A 12,287-nucleotide genomic window follows, 5' to 3' on the forward strand; every position below is an offset into this window, starting at 1 on the left:
CAGAGAGCAGAATCACTAAGAATGATAAGAAATAATTTATTATAGGAATTAGACCTTGTCTAATTGTAGGAACTGGTGAAGAATTCTATGGAAGGTTGTTGCCCCTCCATCTGGTGTAGGCCTGGAATTGCTGTCGACCTGCAGGGGCAGTAGTGGGGAAGAAAAGCTGGAGGTGAAGTCGGGGAGAACAAGGACAACCAGCCCCGTAAGTACTAACTACAACCCCTGTCTATTCCTTACTGCCTCCAATTTCAACGGCCGGATGACCTACAGAGGAAGCTGGTGCCTTTTGGCACAAAGCTGCAAAAGTAGTTCGCCCCAGACTTGGGGATGTGGTAGAAGCTATGAGCCACGTGAGTCTGACTGCCACACCAAGCCGTGCCAACAAGGTGAGCCAGCAGTCAAGTGACAATGTTGCAATGGTACCTCTTTTTGGCAGTGTTACACAAAACTATCTAAAACTGAGAAATAGGGCAAAGGATGATTATGTGTCCTTTCAAAGTCCTACTGGATGGAGCCTTATCTATTGGACCCGCCCCCCAGATTATTTCATTCCCTAGATTCTAGAATCTAGGAGAATAAACCTTTACTGTCTATTTACCATTGTTTAGGGTCCAGGCTCTGGGCTGTTATGTGTTCACTACATTTTTGCCTTGCAGAGATGCAAATGACCCCTTGTCTAGTAAAAAATATAACCCTGTCGGGAGCTCAGCTGAACTAGGAGACTGAGAGCTGAGCTGCTATGTGTCAGAGCAGCCAATTAAAGCGAGAAGCCATAAATGTGAGGAGGGCTGGGCAGGAGGCCCTCGCCCACGGCCTCAGATCTGGAGACCCAGGAGTGAAGGCACTGGGTGAGGAACGTAAATACGTGAAAGAGCAAAAGTTAGTTTTATCGGATCTGTAAATTGGCAGTCTTATTTCATCATTCTTTCATTAAATGTATTTAGTTTCTTGAATTTTCCTTTGAACGAGATTTACCATTCTGCTAGTTTCTTCATTAATGGGATAAGTGAATCTTTGTCACATGCTCATTACATATTTGCAGGATGGTCAGGTTTTAGCGTTTTAGTGGCTGTCCTTTGACAGTGGCAGCGTTGAGGATGGATTGGGAGTGATGAGCAAGACTCAAGGCTGGGGGTCCTTGGAGGCTATTTCAGGAATCCTGATGAGGCAGTGGGAGGGCCTGGCCCCAGGCAGCAGCAGGCAAACAGGCGAAGAGGCTGGACAGGGCAGTCAGAACCACCGTGGGTGTTGGTGAATGATGAAAAATATGCAGGGTTAGGAGCATCTAAAGCTTCTGGCTCATAAAACTACCCCCTGCAGCCCAAGGCTAGTGCTTATCCTTAGCATCTGAGAAAGCTGATAATGCTTAGAATTTACCTGGTTCTAGGACTGGGGCAACGGTTGTTCTCTATGGCCTCAGACGTGAAAAGCATTCAAAATTATGGTCAGAAAAGCACTCAGGCCCTTCTCTTTTCTTTTTTTCAAAAAAAAAAAAAAAAGTGTGTGTGGGGGCACAGAGAATAAAACACAACAACAGAAAAAAAAACACCCCAAGATGAACTTCTTTTAATTATACATATATATATTGTCACAGCACACCAAGGGACTTAATCCCAGCCCACTTCCCCTCCTGGCTGCTGCTGCTTTTTTTTAAGGAAGATTGGCCCTGAGCTAACATCCACTGTCAATCCTATTTTTGCTGAGGAAGATTGGCCCTGAGCCAACATCTGTGCCCATCTTCTTCTAGTTCATACGTGGGATGCCTGCCACAGCATGGCTTGATAAGCGGTGCTAGGTCCGCGCCCAGGATTCGAACAAGTGAACCCCGAGCCATGGAAGCAGAGTGCGTGAACTTAACCGCTATGCCACCAGGCCAGTCCCCCTCCTGGCTTCTTAGTGGCTGCTGGCCATTTCCTCCTGGGACCTAGTGGGTGCCAGCTGGAGTGAGCTCAGCAAATGCAAACTCTTTTAATTCTTGAAACAGCACAGCACATTAGGAAAGGAAATTGACAAGTGAAAAAATCACATTACGAATTCCAATGCCAAGGAAGAGGATTATAAACCAGATTGCGAATTTGCCGAGGACTGGGAAGCATCTTATTCTCTTTGGTGCAGGTCGAGTGACTGGTTTGGTCATTATTCACCCTTCAGGATTACCCAGGATCTGGCCTCTTCCGTTCTTGTATTTGTTTCCAGGTCTTCCATCCACCACCACCTTCAGTTCTAGCACCTGGGCTGTAATGCTCTTGCTTTGTACTCTTCTGACAGTAGACGACCAGCTAGGATGAAGGCCCAGCTAAGGGGTCAGTGTTGTAGTTTGATTTTTTAAACTTTTTATTGTAGAATTTTAGATTTACAGAAAAGTTAGTACAGAGAGTTCCTATATACTCTTCACCCCGCTTCCTCTGATGTTAACCTCTATCATAATAGTGGTACATTTGTCAAAACTAAGAAGTTAACATCGGACAATCCTATTCACTAAACTGCAGACCAGTTTTTCCATTTATGTCCTTTTTTAGTCCCAGGACCCAGTGCAGGATACCACAGTACATTTAGAGGGGTCATTGTTCTTAATTATACCTACCTCCCTGGGGTTTTGCGTGGATTGGATGATAAACTCTATGTAAAAGGGCTTTGTAAACCCTGAATAACTATGCAAATGTTACCAGCAGTTCTTTTCCATTGTTGTTCTGGTTAATGATGAAACATACTGACACTTACCTCACCGCATGGCAGGGTGTGAGTAAATTCCAACTTAATTATTAAAATGACTTTAAAACAATATGCTGTGCACTTTCACCTTTAATCCTCACAATTATGCTTATTTTATGAGACTCAGAGAACTTAACTTGCTCAAGAATATACTTTTAGACTTTTTTAGGCTCTCCCAAGATTGCGTTAGCTGCCTTTTTATGCTCTGCCCCATCACAGCACTTACTGTAGTCCTCCCGCTGGACTAGAAGCTGTGGCGCCAGGAAGCGGGTGTTCTTCCTTGTTATATCCCCTCCATCCAGCAAAAGGAATCTCGCACAGAAGGTGCTCCAAACAATACTGTTTAGATGAATGAATGAAAGCTGACCTTATATCATTGCTCTATTCTAAAAGCTGCTGTTTTCCTTACAACTTACTGTTCGCCATCTTTCCCAACTGGAAAGTAAGAATGGGGAACACAGGCAGTTGTATTTTGCTCCTTAACAAATCTTCCGTGCTTAGAACTGGCATAGTGTAAGTGTTAATAATATCTGTTCAGTGAATGTGTGGAAAGGTGGACTCCCTCCTTTGGCCAACATCACCCTGTCTTTTTGTGACATCACTGTATTTTGTTCTGATGCTGATCACGGTAAGACAATGTTCCAGAACAACCGTAACGCTGTGACATAGGTAAATACTGAATGCTCTGACTTCCTGAGTTAAACAATCACTTGCAGCTGAATGATGATCAGAAGGGGCACCACAGGAATGCTGTCCCCAAGAGCACTGCGTCCAAGAAGGAGGCACTGACAGCTGGCAGCCCACGGACTCTCTACTCGCCGTGGCTTTTGTGCTGCTCCAGCAAAATCATGACTTGAGGCCATTTGTGCTCCATGCTCTTGACTTCCACGTCACACTCACCTCCCTTTCACCAGAATGCAGCTCTTGAAGAAGCAAAAATATATAAATATCTGCTTATAATAATAATTAGCATTATTTTCTTAGGACACAAGTTCCTCTTGTCAGAACTCTATTTCAAATCTACTCATTTTTCCTATTACTAGCAAAAAGGTAACAATCATTCATATTAAGGAAAACTGGAACATAGAAAAAAAGTCACTATCCCAACAAGAGTATGGTTGGAATTTCATGTGTATTTCTTTCCCCTTTTTTCCCCTGAGTATATTATATATACTGTTGACTATATGGTCAACATCATTAGTCATCAGGGAAATGTAAATTAAAAAGACACACTACATATCTATTAGATTGATAAAGTTAAAAAGACGGGCAATGCCAAGTGCTTACAAGGATGCAGCACAACTAGAATTCACATACACTGCTAGCTGGATTACAAAATTGTATAGCCACTTAGAAAATACTTTGATAGTTTCTCACAAAGTTAAACATGCACTTGCCACATGACCCAGCAATCCCAATCCTAGGCATTTACCAAAGAAAAATGAAAGCATGTGTCTATACAGACCTCTGTGTGAATGTGTATAGCAGCTTTATAATAGCCCCAAAGTGAAAACAACCCAAATGTCCATGAACTGGTGGATGGATATACAAATTATGGTACATCCACACAAAGAACTACTACTCAGCAATAGAAAGCAACGGACTACTTATAAATGCAACAACATGGATGAGCCACAAAACATTATGCTATGTGAAAGAAGCCAGACACAGAAGGCTACTCCAAACTGTTTTTACACACATTTCTGACACCAAATTTTTTCCACACTAACAGCCACTTCTCCAACTCTCCAGACACCAAAAGGGTCTCCTACAGTTCAATTCTGACACTAAGTACCCAGAGTTAGTGTCAAATTCCACAGGTTTAAAGGCTCAGTCCCACAAGGCTGCCCTCACTTCAGATTCCAGTTTCAAGGCCCAGGCTGCCACCTGTACTTCTGAGCAACCAGCCATAAATTGGCAGTTCCCACGACTCCTTCCTCAGGTTCAATAATTTGCTAGAATGGATCACAGAACTCAGGGAAATACTTTGCTTACATTTACTAATTTATTATAAAGGATACAACCCAGGAACAGCAAATGGAAGAGATGCATAGGACACACAGGGCAAGATATGGTGGGGAGGAGTCACATGGAGCCTCCATGCCCTCTCAGCACTTCAATGTATTCACCAACCAGGAAGCTCTCTGAACCCTGTAGTTAGGGGTTTCATCATGTAGGCATGATTGACTAAATCATGGGCTGTTGGTGACTGAACTCAACTTCCAGCCCCTCCCTCCTCCCCAGAGGTCACAGGGTGGGGCTGAAAGTCTCCTCATGCCTTGTTCTTTCTGGAGGCCAGCCCCTATCCTGACGCCTTCTAGGAGATCCCAGCTACCAGTCATCAAATTAGCATGCAAAGGACACTCATCATTCCAGAGAATCCAAGGATTTTAGGAGCTGTGTACCAGAAACTAGGGACAAAGACCAAATATACATTTCTCATTATGCCAGCTACATACTATGTGATTCCATTTATTCCACTCTAGAACAGGTAAAACTATAGGGGACAGAAATCAGATCAGCGGCTGCCAGAGGCTGTAGGTAAGGAAAGGGGATTGACTGCAAAGGGGCAAGAGAGAAGTGTTTTGGCTCTTCAAAATGTTCATATTGGGGTGGTAGTTATTTGACTAAATACTCTGTCAAAATTCATCAAACTTTACTCTTATAAAAGGGATTTGTACTATATGTAAAGTACACCTTAATAAATATGACTTCAAATAAAAGCTTTTGCCTTCTGTCACCTTTGGCAAATCCCCTTTCCCCAAAGGATGTGACATATTTATTATGACTGCTGTAAAAGAATGAAATAAAAATTTCCTCAGTGAACAGCTGGTGTGACTTCCACAGAAATGTCCGCTGTCTGTGGTAAGCACCACTAGTAGAATGTGCTTCAGTAGGATTTTTCAGGTGTCTTTGGTCCAAAGCTCCTCTGTTTATCTGTGATTTCAGACTGGATGAATCTCCTCTTTGGGGTCACCTTCTGTGCCTTTCTGCTCTGGAGATTCTGCTGCATTGGTAACTTCTTTTGGTTTCCCAGCAACATCTACACCGGTCATCTCCTCCTTACTGTCCTTTTTCTGCTTCTTCTCTGCTTTCTGTTCTTTTGCCAGAAGATGATAATTGACGCCCATGCCAATGAAGAGATAGATGCCCGCAACGATTAGGATTATGCCACACGCCCAGTATGTGTATTTGTAGTCTCCATATATGTCATTGAGACGACCTAAAGAATTAGAAAGTTATATGGGTAAAAGCAAACAAATAGGGGCCAGCCCTGTGGCCAATTGGTTGAGTTCACGTGCTCCGCTTCGGCGGCCCCGGGTTTCGCCGGTTCGGATCCTGGGCACGGACATGACACTGCTCATCAGGCCATGCTGAGGCAGCGTCCCACATGCCACAACTGGAAGGACCCACAACTAAAAATACACAACTATGTACCGGGAGGCTTTGGAGAGAAAAAGCAATAAAAATATGCATATATTAAAAGAAAAAAAAAAAGCAAGCAAACAAGTATCTCCTTTCCCAAACAAAGCTGAAGGATCCACTCAGAAAGAAGCTGTCAACCCAATCCTCAAAGAGCCCACAAATGACAAATTAGTCTAAAGAAGAATTGCTAAAAATGATCTGATTTTTTATTTATGATGTCACAATGATTTTGGATGGCCTTGCACATTCTGTTACTTTTAGCAACTTGAAAATAATTAAATCTTGGCAAATTTGAGTTGGGAAAGAGCTAGAGATCACCCAGAATCAATTCTCAATACACAATGGACAAATTTGTTGCTCCAAGAGGTTTAGGAGTCTTGCCCAAGGCAGCAGAGCTATTTCAGTTTCCCAGACCAAAGCTCTTTCTCTGATATCAGCATTTCCCAAAGAGCATTCATGCGAACACTCCTGCTATGCTAAAAAATTAACTGCCATCAACACGTATCCACCATTCTAAGTGCTTAATTCTCATGACCGGCAGATCATCATTCTCACTGTATAATTTAAAAACTGAAGTACAGAAACCTTCAGTAACTTATCCAAGATCACGAAGGAAGTAAGTGAAATAGCTTGGCTTTAAATCAGGAAGTCTGACTCCGAAGCCTGCACCTGTAACGCCTGTGCTACAGGATTCCTCCCTAATGTTTCCGATGTCAAATAAATTTAGGAAATGGCATAGCACGTTATTCCCTACTAAAGGGCTTACGAAGTCTGGTAGTAAAGAAACTTATTTAACTTAAAAACCTTTTTTGGCCATGAAATCCTTGTTATAGTAAAATTTTTTGGCATCTCATCAAATTGGTATCTCAAGGAATAAACACTCTGGAAAACTCTACATCTATGAAGGGCTTAATATAACCAATTCAAACATGATTCCATATGGTTTTCTAACTCAGGGCACCAGTCACTCAGCTATATTTATTGAGCCCTACAAACACCATCACTGGCTCTGCTAGGATAAGGGCAAGCAAAGGAGATAACAGCCACAGTTCAGTGGAGAAGAGAAATGTTAATCAAATACTTACACAAACCCTGACAAAGGCTACAAGGAGGGTCTGAAAACAAAACAGGGGGTTGGGAGCAGCAGGGAGGGTCAGGAAGGCTTCTCTTAAAGTGTACACTAAGCTGAGACTTCCAGGAGGACAGCTGTCCAGGAGAAAGGGGGTGGGGAAAGAATCCAGGCAGAGAAGAGCAACTGTAAAGGCAGGTGGTAGGAGGAAGCACAGGGCGTGAGCGGGAAGGAAGAAGGGCCGGGTGTGGGAGCAGAGAGAGCAAAAGGCGAGTGGTGGCAAGTGAGGCAGGAGAGAGGTGGGCCAGGCCACGCAGGGCCCTGGAGACCACATTAGGGAATCTGATCTTCACCTTGAGAACAATGGAACCAACTGGAGAGTTCTAAAAACATTCTAAGAGTTCTGAACTGGAGAGTCCTAGGAGACCGAAGAAGAGCGAGAGTGGGTCTGGGTAAACCAGTCAGAAGGCTACTGTGAGCAGCAGCCCAGGTAGGAGGTAGGAGCTGTTGTGACGGAGAAAATGGGCAGAGCAAGAGGTTAGGAGGTGAAAACTGACAGGACTTGGAATCTCACTGGGAAGAGGGAGGAGACAGGGTGGGGAGTGTGGAAAGTCGGTGGTGGATCTTCTTTCTGTATCCTTCCTTCCCTTATCATGCACAATCTCAAAAGCACGAGTCATATCCAGAGGAAATCCAAACGATTATCGTAATTTGTATTAATAATAATTTAAAAGAGTAAACAATCTGGTATTCTTAGAGAATAATCCACCAACTTTTATGGCCACTTACTAGCAGTGTGATCTTGGGCAAGTTATTTCACTTTTAGAAGGCTCTACTTGTTCATTTACAAAGCGGGGACACTAACAGTGCTCCCTCAGACTCAGGAGCTATGGTAGGATGCGTAAAACGACTAGGACAGTCCCTGGTACACCTGAGCCCTCACCTGGCAGCTACTGTTAGTATTTTATATATTACTACTGAGATAAATTGCACAATTAAAGGGAAATCACCAACAGTATTTTAAAGGTGGAATGTATATTATACATTTTTCTACAATGAACACGTTAGTTTTATGATCAGAAAAAATTATTTTTTTTAAGATTGGCACGTGAGCTAACACATCTGTTGCCAATCTTCTTCTATTTTTTTCTTCTTCTTTCCAAAGCCCCCAGTACATAGTTGTAGGTTCTAGTTGTGGGTCCTTCTGGTTGTGCTCTGTGGGACGCCGCCTCAACATGGCCTGATGAGCGCTGCCACGTCTGCACCCAGGATCCCAACCAGCAAAACCCTGGGCTGCCAAAGCAGAGCACCCAAACTTAACCACTTGTCCACAGGGCTGGCCTCAGAAAAAATTATTTTAATAAATACTTAAGTTTGTAACAATTTTTGATTCTCCTTTCAGCTTCATTTTAATTCAATTCCATAAGTATTTGAGCAATTAAGCTGTGCCAAGCATTGTGGCAGCACTAAGGGTACAGAAATGAGAAAGACTTGCTCTCCGCCATCAAGCGGCTCACTGATCTCTGCCTTCCATCACCTTCCCAATCTTCTATGCGTGTTTCATGCTAACAGAACCTCAGAAGTAGGAAGACATACTGTACCTAAAAGTGGTGGCCCCAGCAGGACAGGACAGCATTCCACAATGGTCACCAATCCCACAGCGCTGGAGAACCTCTGAGGTCCAACAAGGTCCATCAGTGTTTCAAACAATACGGAGCTGAGCCACCCAAATGCAAATCCAAGGAATCCCGCATAGACACAGAACCCAATATAGCTGGAGGACAAAGGTGCTAGCAGATGACACACTCCATTTGCAATGATAGAAGCAGCAAAGAAATACTGAACTCGAGGTCTTATCCACTTTGTGTTGGCTACAAGTCCCATAGAAGGTCTGGCTACCATGTCGACAAAAGCCAGAATGGAAAGAAGGAAGGCGGACTTCTCACTAGAGTAATGCTGACTCTTGCCATAATTACTAAGAAAGACTAAAGGTGTAGTCAGCCCAAAAGCCATTACCACATTCCCAGAGAGGTACAGTACAAAGCCTCTGTGTGTGAAGAGGGATAAGTCCAGAAATTTGTTAGCTGTTTGAAAAATTGATTGTTTCTCCTCTTTGGCGTTTCTGCCATTAAATTCTGTATTTGCATCACCTGCCCCTTTTTGTGCATCAGGTTTTCCGGCTTCCTGAAGGGATTCTTTAGACCTCTCTTTCTTTGCATTGGTTGGCTTGGGCCCTATTGGCCGCATCAGGGCTCCAGCCACACAGCAGTTTAGTAGAATCCCCCCAAGAATTAGGAAGCTTCCTCTCCAGCCAAAGATACCAAAGAGAACCTGATTGAGGGGGGCCAGGGTAGAGAGGAGCACAGGGCTGCCTGCCATGGCCAGTCCATTTGCCAAGGGTCGCCTCTTATAGAAATACTTGCCAATCATGGTCAAAGCTGGATTCAAGTTGAAGGCAAGCCCAAGACCTGGGGCAGAGAGGAAAAAATAATCACATACTGTAATAAATGTCTGAAATATATCTGTTATTAATTAACTAGACAAACTGAATGGAAAGAGGTCAAAATCATCATTATGAGACAGGCTATTACAACTAGTAGATCATTAAGTGGACTGTTATCAAATAAATATAGACATAAAGTCTCTTGATGCAACACATACTAGATTTACAATATAACATTAAAATAATTCTTTTTACCTTAGCAACAAAAAGAATAATAAATGTAGAATCCTTTAATTTCATAATTTCAGCTTTCCTGATGAACATAGAATTGAAAACATAAAGGAGTGAGGATAACTATTATAAATTCAGAAAGCAAGATGAGGGTGGACAGGCAGAGAGAAAGAAAGGGAGAGAGAGGGAGTGGGAGGGAGAGAGAGAAAATATTTGGGGAACAGTATAATACAACCTTGTCAAGATGCGAACACTACCTCAGTAAATCCATTAATTTAATGCAATTTCTATGAAAATGTCAATGTATTTTATTTTTCAAACGAGGTAAAATGACTCTAAAATACACCCAGAGAACAAGTGCACTAGAAATATTTGAAAAGCATAAACAATTGGTGGGACCAACCCTAACAGATATATAAATATATTGTATGGCTACAGTAATTAGAATAGTGTGGCACTTATTAAAAAATAGAAAAACTGATCAATGAAAGTGGGCATAAAGTCCAGAAATAGAACCAAAAGATATATTTAAATTAAGAGAGAAAGATGGATCTTTCAATCAATGGGTCTGGGACAAGTAATTATCCCAATAACCTCCGAAATAGTCTCCCATTCTTGCTCCCCTGCGAGGTGAACCAGATCAGATGCTCCCCTAATTCTCTCTCTCTAATGGCTGCCCATCCATAACTCTGCACTCTGGGTTAGGAGGCCCCATGATGTGGTGCTTACCTACCTCTCTGGCCTCATCTCAGTCTATTCTCACATGTGCTAAGCGTAACAGTCCTTCTAGATTTTCACAAAGCTGGCTCCTGGTTATCATTCAGATCTCAACTCAAAGTCACCACCACCTCTGAGAGGCCTTTCCTTTAGGGACCATTCAATCCTTCTCTATCAAAACACTCTGTTTTAAGTCTTTGCAAAGGACTTATGACTGCCTCATATTTTTCTTATTTATTCATTTATTTATTGGTCTATTTATTGTCTGCTTCCTTCCACTAAAGAGCAGGAATCTTGCCTATCATGTTGACTCTAGCCCTGCAGAGCTCGGAACAGTGCCTGGCATGTAGTAGGGACTCAATAAACATTAGTGGAACAAATTAATAAATGAAATAATGAACAGACTCAATAACCATATAGAAACAAAGTTCTATTCCTTCCTTATGTTATTCATTTTATATGATACTCATTGAATATTCATGTTATTCAAATATTCTAGATGGAATAAAATATTTAAATGTTTAAAATTTTAATTAATATAGTGAGAGTATAGATCTAAGAAGAAAATACCCATTACTGGCATTATCTCAGATCCTGCAGGTAGGACTATAAATTATTATAAACTTTCTAACAGAGTATTTGGCCAATCGTATCAAAAACATTTTCCACCAGTAATTCTACTTCTATACATTTATCCTAAGGAAATTATCATTTTCACAAAGATGTATAGAGAAGTACTATCATACAAATACTGTTTATTAATAGTGAAAAATACAAACCTAAATGTCCTTCAATTAGAGAATGGTGAACTAAACTATGGCATATCCATTCTCAATGGAAAAATAATAGCTGCTGAAGTATGTTTACTGACATGGGGAACTATGTACATGACATACTCTTAAGTGAAAAAAACTGGTTACAAACATTATACACAATCTCATCCCTTTTTCTAAAAAATTATATGTATGTGCATAGAAAAATATATGAGTGGATACAGCATCAAAATATTAAAATGGTGGTTTTCTCTGAATTATAGAGCAATGGGTGATCTTTATTCTTGAATTCAGCAGTTTCATTTTCTTTTTTTTTTTTAAAGATTTTATTTTTCCTTTTTCTCCCCAAAGCCCCACAGTACATAGTTGTGTAGTTTTAGTTGTGGGTCCTTCTAGTTGTGGCATGTGGGAAGCTGCCTCAGCATGGCTTGACGAGCAGTGCCATGTCCGTGTCCAGGATTCAAACCAGTGAAATCCTAGGCTGTCGAAGCAGAGCGCAGGAACCCAACCACTCAGCCATGGAGCTGGCCCCCAGTTTCGTTTTCTTAATTTAGCTGTTAGAAAGGGGAGGTTCTCATGTGTGCCTTTTATCCCTCAAAAAAGCATCTGGCTTCTCCACCAGAAAATTCCTGCTTTGTATTTGACATTCTCTCTTACTCCAATTGTAGCCAATTTCTTCTTGGGTGGAAGGGCTAGTGGGTGGGCATAGCTGATGACTACCCTTTCAACAACTTGCCACACACCCTTTAACTATCACCACTATCTTTCTTAAGAGAAAAAAAAAGAAAAGAAACTCTCAATGCATTCACTCAATAAAAAAATAATCACCCATTAAGTGCCACAACTTTCTTTAAAGACTTGCTTTTCTGGTACTTATTAACATATCTACAGCTCTTAAAAATCACAACCCAGT

General features: G+C 41.8%; 1 protein-coding gene across 5 annotated transcripts in view; it reads right to left on the bottom strand.

Annotated features, from left to right (window-relative positions):
- Positions 1-1,381: 1,381 nt before the first annotated feature.
- LOC106828584 (monocarboxylate transporter 1-like) overlaps positions 1,382-12,287 on the bottom strand; it is a 32,345-nt gene continuing 21,439 nt past the window's right edge. For 3 of the 5 annotated variants that reach the window (XM_014837201.3, XM_070487059.1, XM_044749376.2), the window contains 2 exons: positions 8,812-9,678; positions 1,382-5,938 (listed from right to left, as the gene is read on the bottom strand). In XM_014837201.3, the coding sequence (XP_014692687.1) occupies positions 5,661-5,938; positions 8,812-9,678 (1,145 nt within the window). In that variant the 3' untranslated portion in view covers positions 1,382-5,660. The remainder of the gene's footprint in view (positions 5,939-8,811; positions 9,679-12,287) is intronic. The other 2 variants (XM_044749378.2, XM_014837203.3) reach the window with 2 other exon arrangements.

Source organism: Equus asinus, chromosome 16 (genome assembly GCF_041296235.1).
Source record: "Equus asinus isolate D_3611 breed Donkey chromosome 16, EquAss-T2T_v2, whole genome shotgun sequence".
NCBI classification, from domain to species: Eukaryota; Metazoa; Chordata; class Mammalia; order Perissodactyla; family Equidae; genus Equus; species Equus asinus.